The 19,146-nt window shown below is 37.7% G+C and overlaps 1 protein-coding gene across 1 annotated transcript; it reads right to left on the bottom strand.

The window, feature by feature from the left end:
- Window positions 1-15,892: 15,892 nt before the first annotated feature.
- Window positions 15,893-18,934, bottom strand: LOC113716128 (receptor-like protein EIX2). The gene has a single exon (XM_027240424.1). It carries the CDS (start codon window positions 18,932-18,934, stop codon window positions 15,893-15,895), a length of 3,042 nt encoding a protein of 1,013 aa, XP_027096225.1.
- Between the last annotated feature and the right edge of the window lie 212 nt (window positions 18,935-19,146).

The raw sequence follows: 19,146 nt of genomic DNA, 5'->3' as shown, positions 1-19,146 counted from the left end.
GACATAAATAGTTAACATCCACTCCCTCCTCTTCTTTTATGTATAGTATTTATACCATATTCATAGTCCACATAGCAATAATTAAGTTAACAAGGGAAACATTTTCTGGAACTGCCCCAGTCTGGGGTAATATAGAACTGAACTCTGAAGTTTCTATTGTATACATACATACATATATACACACATATATCTAGGTCAAAAAATCTCAAATGCGGTGTGCCATTTAAAAAATAGGGATAATTAAAGAAACCTCCCTTGAGATTTTTGACTATTTCACTGACCTCCCTTCAAGTTTCAAAAAATTACACTAACCTCCCTCGAAATTAATTATCTCGTAACGTCAAGATTCAATCAATAATTAAAAAGTGATATTAAACTAGAAAGATAACATGATTCTCATCTACGACATTATTAGTTAATTAATACCAACATATATTAATACAATATATGAAGGGTAACAATGAAATCATGTTATTTTCTCTCTCCTAATATCATTTTTTAAAGCTTATTGGACCTACATGTTGCAAGGTAATAAACCTCAAGAGAGGTTAGTATCATTTTTGAAACTTAAAAGGTAGCCAGTGAAATAGTTAGAAACCTCAAGGGAGGTTTCTGAAATTATCTCTAAAAAATAATTAACTTAACCTAAGCTCATGCTCATTTTTCAATCTCTTTTTTTAATTTTTGCAACCAACTTTTTATTTTACATACATCAACTCACAAAGAATGCTGCAATATTATTCCAAAAGAATATTTTTAATTCATCTTCAATTTAAACAGAATTGTGTTCCATTCCAACATTACCTGACAAAATATGATTAGCTTTTTGGGCATCATAATCATTGAGTTAGAGATATTTCTTGTTTGCTGAGTAGTATAGAGGGAAAACTCCTCCATTTAGAACTCAATTTCCAATTTCCTCTAATATTTTCTGTGCAGAGGTCCTTTTCGCTATTAATATATCACCACTAGTCGTAGTATAATAAACAAAACTACTCGTATAGATCAACTTAAATAGAAGGTGAGTTTAAGCATTCTTTTGTGGATTTGTCTAACTCAGTCATTGTTGCCTGATAAATATGTAGGGGAAGTGAACTTGTCACTGAAAAAACTTTTTGACTATGGATTTCCACAGGAAAACTTGGAATATTATGCGAACAGGAATGATGCTGATGGTAAATTAGGGAAACTGAAACTCTCGTATGATTTTGGGAAGACGACAGTTACAATTTCTGAGAAAGAACGTAGTTTTGGGGAGGCTGAAGTAGAAGGAGCAATGCATGGAGTTTTACATGCAGCTATACACGAAGAGCTATCAGAAATTTTGTCTTGAAGTTGAGATATGTGCGATGAGAGATTGAGGATTTGGTGTGATACTTGAACTGCTATGTAGGTATCTAAGCCTGGGGATTGAAGAATTAATCAACAGATGTTGTATGATGTATCACAAGTTTGTCTAGTTTTTAACGTATAGGAAAGTAGAAGTTACTGTTGAATAAGGTATATAGATTTTGTAAATATCTATCTATTATGAAACGTAAAACTTTTGTGTTATAGTTTCACCTTTCAACCATGCGTACAAAATGTACCATACGTGTAACTTTTGTACTATTTCTCCTTTGTGCCTAAAAAAATACCATACTAAAAAAATACCATAGATTTCTAGGAAAGGACATGATAGAGTGTCCTTGTATTCCTTTTGCTCATTGTAAATAAAGCTCTAGTCAATTCCAATATATTTTTGTATCTTCTTCAAAGAAAAAACTCCATGATCTTTGTGCCAAATTCACAATGTCTTGGCAGGTTGGGTTTTGTATCCTAAACTATGTGCTAGTATGCACAAAAAATAATTTACGTTATTGCTGCACGTCTATTATATAATACCTTGTGAGATGCTACAAATTTTTCACATTTTCACGGAAGTGCTTTCTCCGCACCGTTCCTCAGTGCTTAAATTCATTCACCAAAAAGTTGCATGACCAGATAATACCAATGAGATTTTTCTGCAAATGCATTATTTTTTTGATTGGAAGTTTCCAATCATTTCCACGCACTCTTGAGACAAGGAAAAAATCATTTGAATCTTAGATGTTTTTATTATTTTGCTCTAAATCTTTTATAAAATCAAATGAAAACAAATAAACTTGAATACGTGCACGGTGTGGAGAATCAAAATTACCAATACATGATAACTGCCTTCTAAAATATAGAAATATTGTCCATTTTAACATTTGGGAACTCTTTGTTTTGGGGAAACAATTGTAAAGTTCTAGTTTGGTTAGTTGTTAATTGTTATCATGCACTAATTAGGCATGGCCACGGTTCCAGAACCGCCGGTTCTGGTTCTTCAAAGAGGTAGAACCAGAACCGCACCATATAAGGTGGTTCTGGTTCTGGTTCTTCAAAGAGGTAGAACCAGAACCGCATAGTTCTGATTTCGATTCCTTATGGTTCCGGTTCCGGTTCCGATTCCGTATGGTTGTTTCTTTCTTCCGTTGAGAGCCCGAGGACCTCTGTGCAAGTCAGGAGCCCCCGAGAGCAAAAATTGAAGAAGCTCCCTTTTTCTCTTCGAATACAAGCTTTTTCTTCCAAGCCCTTCTTTGCAAATTTTTCCTCTTGGATCCGTTGAGAGCTTGGTCAAAAGGTTGTGGTGGATCATGATGATCATCATGATGTCTCTACTTTTATTATTTTTTATATTAATTATTTTTAATTTTTTTAACGGTTCTGGAACCGGCGGTTCTGGTTCTGGTTCTATTTTTTAGAGAACCAGAACCGGAACCTTTATCCAAGGTTCTACTACGGTTCTGGTTCCACGGTTCTGGTTCCGGTTCTGGTCCGGTTCCAAACGGTCCGGTTCCGGTCCGGTTCCCGGTTCCAAATGGAACCATGGCCATGCCTAGCACTAATGATGCAAAAATTGGGTTGGCATGTTTTCTGTTCTAAGGCCTGTGATATCGTCAGTTCAGATGGGCCTTGTCTGAGCAGCATTCTGATTTTAAGTTGAGGTTTTATCTGGGCTTTGTATAGACAGTTAAGAGGCCCAAAAAAAAATATGTACTGTTTAATTGTAATTATTGACATGTAATTAAGAAAAGTGATTAAAATTCCTTTTTTTTTTTTCCTTCCTAACGGGAAGAGTGGAATATAAGAAGTAGGGTGGGAGAAGGGGAATAAAACTTAGGACGTCTAGTGTTCAGGTTTCAACTTTAGCTACTGGATCAAGATTTCATTGGCAAAAGTAATCAAATACTTATATATTAACATTGTCAACTATTTGGTGATGTACCCAAAATAAACAATTTAGTACGAAACATTTATGCAAAAGCGAAATTCAATAATGCTACTCTACTGGTTCCTTGTTCTTCGAAATATATATATATATATATATATATATATATATATATATATAAAGATGATGGAGTGTCGTTAAGAAATGTTGGTACACCATTAATTATTATTAACTATAGATTTGCAATATATAAAGGATATGCAAATAAATACAAATACGTAGTCTAAATTCACAATTCCTATGAAATGCTAATGCGCACTGCTTAAAAATGAACGAAATGTTTGCTTACGTAGTCCAAATCATCACTTCGCCTTTAATGGTGCATGATTGTCCAAGTATTCATCCACTTTTAAGTGATTCTGCCTTTCTTGTTTTCATTTTTTTAGATTTTTTTTCCCAAGCAACATGTCTTCTTTGGATTTTTTTTTTTATTCTAATGTTAGGCCTGTTCTTTTTTGTTTTTCCTGTTCAGGCTTTTTACCATACTAAATCTTGATATTAAATTTTTATCGTTTTAAACATAATTTCTTTCCAATTGCTCGATCCTTTTAGACATCTCGTTGACATCACAACCTCAAAATTTTCATTAAGAACATGGATGAATATTACTTATCTGACTAGCCCCCAGGACCCCAAATGCCATTGAAGTTTGAAGAAGTAGCATACTCATTGGCAAAAAAGTGTCTATCCTGAATGAATGCAGTTGTGAAAAGAACTCCTAGAAATGACATTTGCTGCTACTAGCATTCCAACTATTTTATTCATGATTGTTGCCGGTGTTAATTTCATATTTCTACTTTTTGCAGCATAAGTTTGAGTAGTTGACTGAGTATAATTTTCCCTCTAATGACAATAATAAAAGTAGTGCCAAATATACATAAGATCCAATGCTTGATACAGACTATCAAATTCTCTATTTTGTTCCTTACAAAATAAATTCTCTTTTCTGTCCCTTTACTTCCTAGTTCCAAATCAAATTCTCTATTTCGTTCCTTAGAAAAAAAAACATTTTGGGTTAATTACATTTACCTCTCTTGAGGTTTGGCCAAACTTTCAATCAATCCTCGAGATTTAGCCAAATTACATCTGCATCCCTTGTCAGTAACCATAGTGATATCCTATTGTTAGGGATTGCCAAATGGCAAAATAAACCTTCTTGTAATTGCACCATCTAAGAAAAAGGAAAATGCTAAAATATTAAAAGAAAAAAAAAGAAAAGATATAAATGAAAACAAGATAAAAGATAAAGAAGAGAATATTCTTATCTATAAAAAAGGAATTATGATAAGGATGGGAAACTCAATTGACGAAAATAAAGAAGAATGGGGCTAAAGAAGAGAATAATCAAAGTCTACCCGACAAATCTACATTCTTCACCACAACCACCGTCATCAATCCACCATCATGATTATCATATTCTTTTCTCCTCTTTTTTCACTTGCTTCAATTTTAAATCCTTTTCCCATTATTTTTCCTTGTTTGTGTTTAGTTGGATCTGACATTGGAGTTTGTTGTTGACTAGGAGGGGATCACCGCGCGATGCGCGGTGTTAATTTCATGCTGCCCAGAAAATGCCCAGATTTTCAAGTGGAGATATCATAAATCGTATGCATTGCATTTAAGTTATTTGGTTATAAAATGATTAAGCTTTTAAATAAGCAATGTTGTAAGAAAATGCGAGTAAATAAAGGTTTGCATCTAACATGGTGTCGAGAAAAAGAGCAAAAAGAAAATAATTGAGGCGAATAAAATTGAAGCTCATAGTATGATTTTGCTTCATGTAGAGATGGGATGAAGTGTTGGGAGAAGTAAATGGGAGATTCAAAAATATTAAACAATGAGTAAACACTATTAATTTTTTCTATTATTCTGTGGAGGATTGATTATCCGTGGTGTTTTTAAATTTACAACGAGCATTAATATTGATGTTGTTCAATCATTTCTATATTGTTTATCCAATTCTTTGCATGTAACATGAAAATCGAAACAACTAAAGCAACAACTCTAGTAAGAAGAATGGAAGTGTGACACATGGTATGAAGTAGGTGTACACTGAGAATGAAGGGGGTTCATATTTTTGAAAAAGGATCCTCCGTGCAACAATCTATCTTCACAGTCAATAGAAACGTTCCCTAACCGAAGTTTATTGCTGGAAGAATGAAATAACCAGTTGACAAATAGAAAGGCGAAATTCTTGGCGCACTTGAGTTTCATGCCATAACAGGCCATTTATATGAAATTAATTACTGATTAATTACTGATTATGCGGAAAAAGATAGCAGGAAATCGGTGAAAGCATGCAAATTGCCCAATGCTAGCCATCTAACTTGCAAATTGTTGTGATGACAGATGTTGAATTATTTGAGGCCATACAATTAGGAGGCATATAATTAGTAAAAAGAATTATTGAATTCAAGAGGTAAGTAAAAATTGCAATTCAGTGTCATTAAGAATACAACACACCGTAATTGGACAAAATTAGGAAGTACATAATAGGTCCAATATACACAATATGATGCATTGAAACAAAAGTTGGTCACTATCTTTACAAACAAAACCTCTTATTTAAAATGTAAACGGTACATAATGTCTACAATAATATGTATCCAAAAATGAGGCTAATAAATAATCACTATAGATCCATGCAGGGCAGACATAGAAATAATTCCAATCTTGATTCAAGGGGTGCATGACACTTCAATCATGATAATGCAAGGGAAACGGTAAGAGTTCTTCCACTCTTCGGGCTTTGACTCATTGCTAAGCAAAACAAGCCAAACAAATCATTAAGCATTCTCTCAAATAATTTACTTAATTTGAACTCAAGCCACACAATCAAATAACAGTAAGTATAAAGATATCTGATTGGGCCTAGAACAACAAAGCCTAAAGAAGTGTCAGATGTTTTAAATGAGGTCCTTTAATCTCCATATCTTGACTAATAACCTGCACATAGAGCGGCAGAAACATATTCCAAGGAAAGTGAAGAAAATTCTCTTAACAAATTTAGCAAGTCAGCGAAATGTTGAACACAAAGTCATAGCTCAGGAAATCCTCATCAATCCATTTTAGCTGTGAGGAGTAAAGACAAGTTACATTAAATAGCTATCAATGATACAGTCAACCAAACACAGTAGCTCTAGTATGGTAAAAGAATATTGAAATGGTCAAATAATAGTGAATTTCCCAAAGAATAGGAAACTTAAATGACCAATGCCTATCTTAGCGCCAAGTAACTGTACTGGACCTGCCCAACAAGGGACGGATTCAAGACAGAAATTGAGAGAAATGCAGATACAGAGGAAATGAGAAGAGAGAGCAGGGGAAGACTAAGATAGTATAGACGGAAAATGAGAATTGTTACATCCAAAAACTACATCTCTTCTCTTCCTCCTCTGCTTTATACTAGTTTCTGGTATTCTAACAATATAACTAACGCATGCAATATGAAAGGACTCACATGCTCGATCAATTAACCGACACATGCAATCTGTTATTTGGAATATCTTCTACAACTAACTTCCTGACGTCAAATAACTAGACTCCAGCTCGGTCATTACAGTTGCCCTCCCTTCAAACAATCCTAGTCTCTAGGATTGAAGGATGGAAATTGGCTTTGTATAACAGTCAAGTCCTCCCAGGTAGCATCCTCCTCATTCATGTTCTTCCAACAAATTAAGACCTGCTCCACCTGCTGACCAGCCCTGTCTATCATTCTTCTGTCTAGAACCGCAGTGGGGGCAGTAGTGTAGAGCCCTTCCTCCGATATTTGTGGCAATTCATTGCTGATAGGAGCTCCCTTAGATGTTGGTTTCAAGAGTGAAACATGGAAAACAGGGTGAATAGCAGCACCCTGTGGAAGCTTGAGCCTATAAGCAACTGACCCAATCTTCTTTTCCACCTGATATGGGCCATAATACTTGGCTGCCAGCTTCAAGTTCCTCCTTAGTGCTACCGTAGTCTGCCTATACGGCTGCAGCTTGAGATACACCCAATCACCCTCAGCAAAGGACCTATCTATTCTGTGTTTGTCTGCAAACTGCTTCATTCGGTTCTGAGCCTGCAATAAATTTTCCCTGAGCAATGTATTCCAGTTTACCCTTTCCTTTATCCAATCCTCCACAGCAGCAACTTGAGTGTCACTTGAGTGCAAACTCAATTGGGATGGTTTGTAGCCATATAAAGCTTGGAACGGAGTCATCTGCAAACTGGAGTGGAAGTTAGTGTTGTACCACCATTCAGCTGCAGGTAAACACCTTTTCCAATGGCCTGGTTGCTGCAAGCACATAGCTCTTAAGTAAGTCTCTAGACACCTATTCACCCTCTCAGTTTGTCCATCAGACTGAGGGTGATAGGAAGAAGAGAAACTAAGTCCAGTCCCTACTTGCTTAAAAAGCTCTTGCCAGAATATACTAGTGAACACTTTGTCTCTATCAGATACAATCCCATTAGGCAGCCCATGTAACCTGAATATTTGGTCGAAGAATACCTGAGCCACACTCTTAGCAGTGTAGTGAGAAGTCATGGAGGTGAAGTGAGCATATTTTGTAAATCTGTCTACCACCACAAAAATGACATTATGACCATATGATTTGGGTAGTCCTTCAATAAAATCCATAGAAATTTCCTGCCATGCTTGCTCAGGAATTGACAATGGCTGCAACAACCCTGGGTAGGAGCAATGCTCCCCTTTACTCCTCTTGCAAATGTCACAAGCCTGTACGTAAGATTCCACATCCTTTTTCATGCCTGGCCAGTAGAAATAGTTCTTCATTCTCTGGTATGTTCCTTGGTTCCCCGAGTGCCCTCCAATTGCAGAATCATGCATGCAATTGATGAGCTGAGCCCTTAATTCTGAGTTACTCCCAATATACATTCTTCCCATATACCTGATAATCCCTTGATGGTATGTGTAATCGTGCACACTAGATTTGTCTACCGCTAGTGCAGTCAGTAGTTCCTTGGCCTTCTCATCCCAATTATAACTGCTAGAGACCCTTGCTAACCATAATGGCTTTGCTGTGGTAATGGCATGGACCTGCACCTCCTCACCACCTGACCCTTCATCCCTTCCTTCCATCCTTCTAGATAGAGCATCAGCCACCAAGTTATCCTTACCCCTTTTATATTGGATCTCATAATCTAGTCCCATCAGCTTTGCTAACCATTTTTGCTGGAGAGGTGTAGTGATTTTTTGTTCCAGTAAGTATTTCAAACTTTCATGATCAGTTTTGATTATGAAGTGAGTTCCTAGCAAGTAGTGTCTCCATTTCCCTACTGCAGTAATCAATGACAATAATTCCTTTTCATATATGGACAGTGTTTGATTTTTGGGTCCAAGTGCCTGACTCATGAAAGCAATAGGCCTACCTTGCTGCATCAAAACTGCTCCAATGGTCTTTTGGCTAGCATCGGTTTCCAATACAAATGTTCCAAGGAAATCAGGAAGTGCTAGTACAGGAGCTTGAGTCATAGCATGTTTGAGTTCTTGGAAAGCTTGCTCAGCTTGTTCATCCCACCCGAAACCATCCTTCTTTAGCAGATTAGTTAAAGGTTTAGCTATCTTCCCATATCCCTTCACAAATCTCCTGTAGTATCCTGTCAGTCCCAAAAAACCCCTTAAACCTTTAACAGTGGTAGGAGATGGCCAGGACAGCATAGCTTCCACTTTTGCAGGATCAGCAGAGACTCCCTCACCAGTAACTATATGCCCCAAGTACTCTACTCTATCTTGCCCAAATGAACACTTAGACATTTTTGCATATAAGGAGTGATTTCTGAGGGTGTCAAGAACAAGGGAGAGGTGTTTGAGATGGGAGTCAAAATCCGGGCTGTAAACTAGAATGTCATCAAAGAACACTAGCACAAATTTTCGAATAAAAGGTTCAAATACCGAGTTCATTAGAGCCTGGAAAGTTGCTGGTGCATTAGTGAGGCCAAATGGCATCACTAAGTATTCATAGAGGCCAGAGTGGGTCCTGAAAGCTGTTTTTTGGATATCAGATGGATGCATTCTTATCTGATGGTACCCTGACCTCAAATCAATTTTTGAAAAAATTTTGGCACCCTGCAGTTCATCTAGGAGGTCATCAATGATTGGGATGGGAAACTTGTCTTTGATAGTGAGGCTGTTAAGTTGTCTATAGTCAATGCATAACCTCCAAGTGCCATCCTTCTTTTTAACTAGTAAGGCTGGGGATGCAAAAGGACTATGGCTGGTTTGGATGATACCAGTGGCCAACATTTCCTTGACTTGCCTTTCTATTTCTGTTTTTTGCCTGTGGGGGTACCTATAGGGCCTAATCTTGAAAGGTTTAGCATCAGGTTTCAAAGGTATTTGGTGATTGAGGCTACGGTTGGGGGGTAAAGTTGTAGGTGCAGCAAATATGTCATCATATTGAGCAAGTAATTGAGTGAGTGTTTTGGGCACAGTAGTTACCTGTGAGTTTTGTACTCGTATCATGCAAGAGTGTTGCAAGGCTGTTCTGATTTTGTTTCTGCAATACTTCTGGGCTGATACTCCTTGCTTCATCAACACCTTGGCAGAGTGGGAATCCCCTTGTAGTAACACCATTTCACCCTCCTTCTCAAATGATAGTGACAACTTTTGAAAGTCAAAAGTCATGGGGCTATAACACTTCATCCAGTCAACCCCCAAAATCAGGTCGTACGGTTCCAAGTCTAGTACATACACATTGTGAGTAAAATGATGGCCTTGCATCATCCACTTCATACCAGGAATCCATTGCTCACAAACTAATTCTTTCCCATCAGCAATTCTGACTTTAAAAGGTTTATGATTCTTAACAGCTTCAGGGTAGAGTTGAGCAATAGTTGGCTTTATGAAGCAGTTGGTGCTACCTCCATCCAGCAGGATTGACACCTCTTGATCACCATAATCTCCCAACATCTTAATGGTACTGGAAGACAATTGGCCAGAAACTGAGTGGAGGGATAGTGTAATATCCCTGCCATACTTGTTGCCTTGATACTCAATGACCTCATCCTCTTCATCTGCTACTTCCTCTACTTGAGCCTCGCCCTCATCTGCTAGCAGCAAATGAATTCCCTTATTCCTGCAAACATGCCCAGGGGAGAACTTCTCTCCACATTTGAAACATAAATTGTGATCCTTCCTGTACTGGAACTCAGTGGGGGTAATCCTCCTAGAGCCTTGGGGAGTAGTTTTGTTGTTGCTGCTATCAAACATCTGATGTGCAGGCTTCTTCTGTATTGTCTCCGTAACCTGAGTTAGTTTTGTAGCCATCCTAGATTGCTTAGCCATAACCTGTAAGTAATGCTCCTGCCATCTCGCCTTCTCAAATGCTGATTGCAAGGGCGCAGGTTTGTGGATCTTGACCACAGACTTAATCTCCTCCTTTAGGCCACTTAGGAAACTGGAGATGTAATATGATTCAGTAAGACCAGGGACCTTGAGCATCACGGCAGCTCGCAGCTCTTCAAACCTTTCTTGGTAGTGAATTACTGTGGAAGTTTGATGAAGCTTGTTAAACTCCTCTATAACGTCATCCTCCCCTAAATTCCCAAATCGACTACAAAACTCTTGGCTGAATCTGTCCCATCGTAACTCCCCCTTGTCCATCTTGAAACCTTGATACCAAATACTAGCTTTCCCATCCAGATGCAATTCCACTAAATCCATATGCTGCGAATCAGGAATGCGACATAAACGGAAAAACTTCTCACATCTCCTGACCCATTCTCTGGGGTTAGAGCCATCAAATTTGGGGAATTCCACCTTAGGAGTCCCTACAGGTAGGAAATTCCTCTCTCCTTGATTGGATAGCCCCAACTCCAAGTTTCTCTGAGGCCTTTGGACAGGTTGCCTCTCCGTATTGTCTGGTGAAATTCCTAAGATCCCTCGGTCGCTTTGCAAGCTTCTCACAAAAGCGGTGTATTGAGCATTCATGGAAACCATGAAATTTTTCATCTCAGCTGAGTTCGCTTCCAAGAGTGCCTTCATATCAGAGTGATTTGTTGCCAATTTCTCTTCCAGTGCTAGTCTTTCAGCTGCATTGGCTTCAAGGATGCTCTGGATCCGAGAATCCTGCTTCCTCAGTTGTTCCTCGAAGCCTTTCATTCTGGTGCCCTCCGCCATAGTCAGCTACAGATTCGGTAGTTGAGCTTGCAGATCCAAGGACCGCAAGCGTCTGATACCAATTGTACTGGACCTGCCCAACAAGGGACGGATTCAAGACAGAAATTGAGAGAAATGCAGATACAGAGGAAATGAGAAGAGAGAGCAGGGGAAGACTAAGATAGTATAGACGGAAAATGAGAATTGTTACATCCAAAAACTACATCTCTTCTCTTCCTCCTCTGCTTTATACTAGTTTCTGGTATTCTAACAATATAACTAACGCATGCAATATGAAAGGACTCACATGCTCGATCAATTAACCGACACATGCAATCTGTTATTTGGAATATCTTCTACAACTAACTTCCTGACGTCAAATAACTAGACTCCAGCTCGGTCATTACAGTAACCCAAGGGTCTTTTCTTGAAACTCAATCTCTAGCTTTTTCTTAACATTTTAATCATTACAGTAATGACCATAATGATTTCAGTATCAGTATTTCAACTTGCACTTCTTTGCACATCTTTCTTCTTTTCTTTTACGTCCCTCCTCATACTACCAATGCCTCTCATCCTTTTTTCAACAAGTTTATACCCATAAATATTGAAGTCCAAGAAATGAACCCAAAAGTTAAAGATGAAATATACAAATTTATTACCAAGTAAAACTTACTCTAACAACAAAAGTGTAATCAATCTATAAAATTAATCAATGAAAAGAAACTAATGATTCGCTATTCAAAAGCCCACCAAAAGAAGATGACATTTTCACACTACAAAATAGTCTATCTAGATTGCCAATAAGGAAGCTGACATGCTATGGAGTTCCAATTATGGATGTGCATAATATCTGCTCAACCAAGTCACCTAGTTTAAGATATTCTCACCTATCAATTAAATAGAAACTCAATTAATTAGAACTTATACTATCATTAAAACCCAAAAAAGGAAAAACAACAATAAAAGGTGAACAAACACCTACTTAAAGGCTATCTTCACCATTTGTTTATTCCTGGATCACAAATAAAGATTGCTTCCTCCTGTAGTGGATACCAGAAAAAGAAGAAAGAAGAAAGAAAAGGCCAGAGATAAAAATCTGATGGGGAAAATTTATCCCTGAGAAATTTCAATGGCAAAGTACCTTCGGTTGTGTAGACAATCATATCTCTAGTCTTACTCTCAAACATATACTGCTTTAGAAATATTGACTTGTCCTAAAAGATGCAGAGACAGAAATTGCATGAAGACCAGGTCCCATATTCAGTGAAAAAACAAGAAAAGAACAAAAGGATTCAACTTTTAACTGAGCAAAAAATGATTCCTGAACCAGCTTAGAGGTTTCTTCGGAAAATCTTTAAACTTCTCTGCAAAAGTGAAAGTGAAAAGTCTTAACCTCGACCCTTTTGTTCCATATTAGTTAATGTTATTTATCATTTAACTTCTGATTTAACAGATGCACTTGGTATAATTTTGGCAGATTTCATTTTGACAGGTAAAAGGATTCACTCAAAGCTAGTATTTAAAAGAAGAATATTAAAATCTAAAAACAAAAGGCCCAAAGTACCGTGAAAAAAATAGGAGTAGGAGCTTTACCACAATTTTTTGCCATCCTCCACAAACCTCTGTCATAGAGGGAAAGGTCACAAATTGAAAAGGAAAACAAACCAGAGCAAAAAACTTGTGGGCTAAAAAGTTTCATACCACAAAGGTTGTTCTTCCTTTTCTTCCTCACTCTGTAAAAATGCAAATTGTAATATGAGAGTATAAACGAAATAAAAAGATGGGAAAAATCACAGATGAATGTGCACCAAGAAAAGAAGCAATCAGTGTTTCTATAACAGGGGCTCTAGAATGCATAGGTGTTTTAGGGATTAAATGCGTCTAGAATGCTTTAAGAAACCACTATAACTCATACTTTCTATCAAACAACACCAGAAAAAATGACAGAGGAAAACATTGATGTTCATGCCTATTTTTTAGCTAAAACCTAATAAATTCATCTTCCTTTCTATAAAAATAATAGTATAATCCAATAAAATAAAAGACAAAATAAAAACTTCAAGTGATTTGAGAGTAGAGACCGAAATTAAAAGGACAAAGTTTTTATCGGCAAAAAATAAATAAACAAATAAATCAATAGATAAATAAAGCAGAACAGACCTTTGGAGGACAGAAAAGGATGGAATATATCCACAAGTACTTGCATTTGCATCCCATAAAACTTGTCATCTTTTTCCTGCAAAGATAATACTATAAAAATTAGGAAATCAGATAAATAAAACATAAGACACATAAAATAAAATAAAAAATCTTAAGATATAAAGATTAGAAGATCAAAGTTCTTATCGCTAAGAAAATAATTGAGTAACAGAGATATTAAACCAAGCGTTATTAATTTTTAAGCAAATAAAGACCATTGGAAGAATAGAGAAAAGTTGAGTAAATCTACAGGTTATTTGTAGCTCATCTCATCTAAAAAGATCAGAAACAAAAGTCAGAAAATTGAAGGTCATTTGTGGCTGTTGTTGACCTTAATTTTTTTTTTAAAAGAAACTTTAAATGGGGATTTGATAAGGAATCAAGAAAAAGCATTGGTACATCCGTTAGGAGAGGGTGTTAGCAAAACACCCTGACAAATAGTTGATGGCAATAAATAGAACAAGAAGTTGATGACAAATAGTTGAGCAAGCGAAAGGGAGATCACCTCTGACAGAGCAGGGACAGAAGAAATGGGGTGAATGGTTTTCCGATGAAAGGAAAGTGAAAGTGAAGATGAATAACCAAAGTTGGCATGCTTGTTCAGGTATCCAAGAAAATGAATTTCTGGTCTACTCCGGGCAGCAGCAGGTCTTGTTGTCGGAGCTTGGCACCAAAAACCGGTACTGGTATGCTCATCTCTCGGACTCTGATTCTCCACATATACAAGTAGCTTCACGGATGAAGCTGCCAGAGTCTCATGTGTTTAGGAGCTTCATATCCAAACCAACTCTAACAAGGGAAAAAAATCAGTTAGAATCATATAATTGAAAAAAAAAAAAAAAGGAAAGAGAAGAAAGGGAAAAGGTGGGAGGGGGGAAACGGCCGGAAGGAAAAACAGAGGAAAAAGGACCAAATAAAAAACAACAAAAAGGAACAAAGGAACAAAGAAAAGAAAAGAAAAATAGAAGGGGAGAGGAGAGGAGCTCTGGAGAGCAATGAAGCGGCGGAGATGAATGAGGGGAAAGAAAACAAGGGAAGCCCTAAAACAAAATTTTTGGCACGTGAGAAACACATGATGGACGACCACCATTCAGCCAATAAAAATTGGCCACGTCAGCACAACAACCACCATTTTTAACAGATCCATTCGCGCTTTTACTATATAGGTTGATAAGCATTGAAGTTCATTGTAGAATTTTATTGAGTTTGGACCAAGGATTGATTCCTCCCGTGGGTAGCCTATTTTTGAACCCCATTTGTTCATAGACTGAAAAGCTGGGTTTTATGTGGCATCGAATTGTGATTTTATCTTGTAATGTTTCAGTAGTTTGTGCTGATTTCTTGCTACATCTCATCTTCTTCTCATCCTAAGGATCAAATTCAGTATAAGTTTCATAAGATTGGTTGCTATTTGAGTGATATGAGAAGGAGCGACCACTGTTTTCATTTTATAGCAGCGTTCGCCAATAGTTTCTAGTTGCATCTGATGCCTACTCAACAATAGTACCATAGCATTAGGACATGCCAATTTGTTTTGGTGCTGGAAGAACTTTTGCAAGGAAGATTGTTTCAGTGGTCAAACTGCTACAGTAAGTACTTAATAGATAGTTTAAGTAGTTATAGCCCAGCTCGGGTCTTAATTTACAGTAATTTAGTTGGTAGTTATTATAGACTTGTAGCTTACAATTTAATTGCCCAGTTATCCTGATTCTTAGAACAAAATATGAATTTAGAAATTCAAACCAATCATCAGCCAAAAGGGTCAGCGTTCCATTTTAACTGGTCGTTCGTTTTTTATGCCATTCTAGAGGTAGAAGAGTAATATTTGAGGGAAAAAAATTGCTAAAATATGCTTTTAATATTTTGAATTTACTTTAATATAATATTGTAACGTGTAAAACGCATCCTTCTTTCTTGAGAAAGGGAAAAAAAGGGCGTGGGCTAACTTCGATTAGATGATAATTCATACATCTTCTCTTCAAAACAATGAGGCATTTTGCATCTCCATTGTGTTTGAATGTTTTACTACTCTAATTAGACCGCATATTTTTAATTGTACCAGTCCCTTGTTGACCTTCGATTATTTTAATAGATTGATGAGTTAAAAACTACATTTGTATTATAAGGAGAAATATCTTCCAAAGTTAAATGTGTTGGTTAATTCATTGCTTTTGAACTTTTTTTCTGCGCAAGAAATTTTTGTCAGAGAAATGTCTTATTTATACTTTATTATTTTACAATAAGATGAAGTTCCATGACATTACAACTATATAATTGATGATACATGTAAAATCACTCAATCAAACAAACTTCCTTTTTAGCAATGCAATTTCTACCCATACTTTATTGAACAAGCTCTCCAGAAATCCGAAGTATGCATAGCGCCATGACTTTTGGAAACATAGGACACTGAGGAATCCCACGAGTCCAACAGCAAAACCAGGTCCCAAACCAGCATAAAACCAATCAAAATAAGACTCCTTGCCATCCTCATGATCACCATCAGATTCTCCGGCATTTGATTTACCATCAGGGCAGCTTTTGTCTAGCGGGTCACCACAAAGTCCACTGTTTCCAATGTAAAACGTTGGGTTGTCTAATGTCTGCAGATGACGTCCGGATGGGATTGGACCCGTTAGCTCGTTGAACGATAAGTTCAGCCAGCACAGAGAATCTAGGTTCGACAAACTTTGGGGAATTGGACCGGAAAGGTCATTTTTGGATAAATCTAGAGACTCAAGTTGCTTCAAGTCCCCAATGTTTTCTGGGATTCTTCCACTTAGATGGTTCCTAGATAAATCCAAACCCTGCAATCCAACCAGAGACATTAACTCGACAGGTATTTCCCCACTTAGTTTGTTTCCTGAGAGCCCCATGAATCTAACATATCGCACATTGCTTGAGGTGTAGTTCAACATTACACCTTTGATGAAAACTGAAAGTTCTTCACTATCATCATCTACAACAGAATTCAGGACACCAATCGGGACATAAATACGTGTAGAGTCCAATTCTGTCGATGTCATTGCTGTAAAGTTGTTGAAACAGCGAGGTATATGTCCAGTTAAGTTATTGTCTTCCAATTTTAAAACCTGAAGGGATGATAATTTGCAGAGACTCGTGGAAATGTCACCATGGAAATTATTAGATTCAAGCACAAGGATCTTCAGACGAGATAGTTCATCCCCAATCCAAGATGGTATAATGCCTTCCAGTCCATTATTTCCAAGATCCAGATACTGCAATTTTTTCAGATATCTGAGAGAGGATGGGAGCATCCCTGTAAAATTGTTTCGGTTCAAGTGTAAGGACTGGAGATAATTGAGATGTGCCAGTGAAATTGGAATGTGCCCGTAGAGACTGTTGTTTGCTAGATTTAGCACACCCAACGTTTTAAGCTTACCGATGCATGAAGGGATCCTTCCAGAGAGCCGGTTGTTAGAAAGATCCAGGATAACAAGCATTTGTAAGCTGCACAAAGAATCAGGGATGCTGCCGATGAAGTGGTTATCACTGAGATCTAGTACTCGAAGAACATCCAATGTCATGTTGATGTCGAGCTGTGGAATAATCCCATGCAGTGAGTTATTTTGAAGATTCAATCCAAAAATGTCTGTTGGTAATAACTGCAAAGGCCCCTCGAATTTGTTGGAATCCAAATAAAACATTTTGCGATATTTATCACCACTATTACCTTTGCACATGGGTGGTTTCCCTGTGATGTAATTGTTGGAGAAATCCAAAGTTTTTATACCATGACACACACTCTCAAACCAATCTGGGATAGTATCTGAGATGCTTGAATCTGACATGAGCAGACTTTCGACTCTTTTCTGAGTTTGAAGCCAGAGAGGAAATTTGGGCCCTATCTTCATGGAACTCATATATATCCATTCAAGCTGGAATGGTGGGACCCACGAGGAACTCACATTCAGAGCGAGTCGATTGGAGGATAAGCTTAATTCTTTCAGTTGTGCGAGTTGGGCAAAGTGAATGTCACGCAGCTCCCCGCTCAATGGATTGCCAGATAGACACAAGGATTTCAACTCACTCAGCCTCCAAAGAGAGGATGGAATGGTACCATTGAACCCATTATCACTGAGATCGAGTTCGGTGAGTTCTCGAAGTTGCCCAATCGCACTTGGGATTTTGCCTTCAAACTTGTTACCTCCCATGAGCAGTACGGAAAGAGAAGTCAGGTTGCCTATGCCGAAGGGGAGTGGGCCTTGGATTTGGTTATTAGACAAGTCCAGATGGACAAGATTGTTCAAAGTGAGAGAAGTCAGGTTGCCTATGCCGAAGGGGAGTGGGCCTTGGATTTGGTTATTAGACAAGTCCAGATGGACAAGATTGTTCAAAGTGAAAAGTGGATCGGGCAGTGAAGTATTGAATTGATTGAGGCTAAGATCGAGGTAGCTTAGTGAACTCCAATGCTGAAGGCTGTTAGGAACTATTGGACCAAAAAAACGGTTGTTACTAAGGTCGAGATGAACGAGTAAAGTCAAATTAAACAACCAGAGAGGGATCGTGGAGTTAAATCCATTGCCACTGAGGTCAAGTGAGGTAAGAGATGTGAAATTAGGGTGTGCAATATAAGGAAAGGAATAAATACGACAAAGTCGTAATGTTAACGAGGATAAGAAACGAAGCTTGTTAAGTGCTTGCAACCAGTCTCGAGCCTCTCCTAGGTCCGCTCCCGAGAGGTCCAAATGTTTCAAGGAAGAAAGACTAGTGGCCCACCAGAGACTCTTTGTTGACAAAGAATGAAGACTTATCGAAGCACTAAAACCTCCAAAATTTTCACCAAGATCGAGATATTCTAAGGCTGAGAGATTTCCTAACTGGGGAGGAATTGTCCCATTGAAACCTGCACTAGAGAGGCTGAGATATCTCAAATTTTTCAAGGACCCAATAAATGCTGGGATCCGAATTCCTGCAAAATAATTCGAACTTAAATCCAAGTAATGCAAATGCTGCAGATTCACTAACGAAGGACTTATCTGGCCTCCCAAGCAAGATTGACGCAGGATAGAGGCATAATTTTGCGCGTCCCCATACAAAAATCGATCAGAATCAAAAGTAGCATTATTGCGAAGATCAAGTTTCACTACATGCCCAGTGTTCCTGCTGCAGCCAACTCCTTTCCATGAGCAACAATCTTCTCCGGTCCAGGATGCCAAACGATTTGATTTATCAATTAAACCTTTCTTAAACTCGATGAGAGTCTTTCGTTCGCTCTCAAGGCAGCTTACATTTGAATGTGCTCTTGCGTAGAGATCAAGATCAATCTTACCTGTTAAGAAAACAAACCATAACACAGTGAATGCAGTGAATTTGATCATATTGTTACAAGCTAACTGACTCGATTGTCAGAGATGAGATTTTTTTGGGGGTTTCTTTACTAATTAATTCTTTTACACAAGATTCATGAGAAATTTTGAACGCGTTGAGCAAAGATCACAATGCCTCTACTTATAGGTCCAATGTTGTGTGAGAAACGTGGCCCAAAAGTTGCATGATTGCTGTCGTTTTTCTGAACTTTTTCCCGCTTCCG

The sequence above is a fragment of the Coffea arabica genome, chromosome 11c, assembly GCF_036785885.1.
Source record: "Coffea arabica cultivar ET-39 chromosome 11c, Coffea Arabica ET-39 HiFi, whole genome shotgun sequence".
Classification (NCBI taxonomy): Eukaryota; Viridiplantae; Streptophyta; class Magnoliopsida; order Gentianales; family Rubiaceae; genus Coffea; species Coffea arabica.
The sequence above is the reverse complement of the archived record's forward strand: the minus strand, read 5'-3'. Positions and strand labels throughout refer to the sequence as shown.

Bases quoted from the DNA above. Each gene is read 5' to 3' on its own strand.
- LOC113716128 (XM_027240424.1), bottom strand. From the start codon at position 18,934: ATGATCAAATTCACTGCATTCACTGTGTTATGGTTTGTTTTCTTAACA.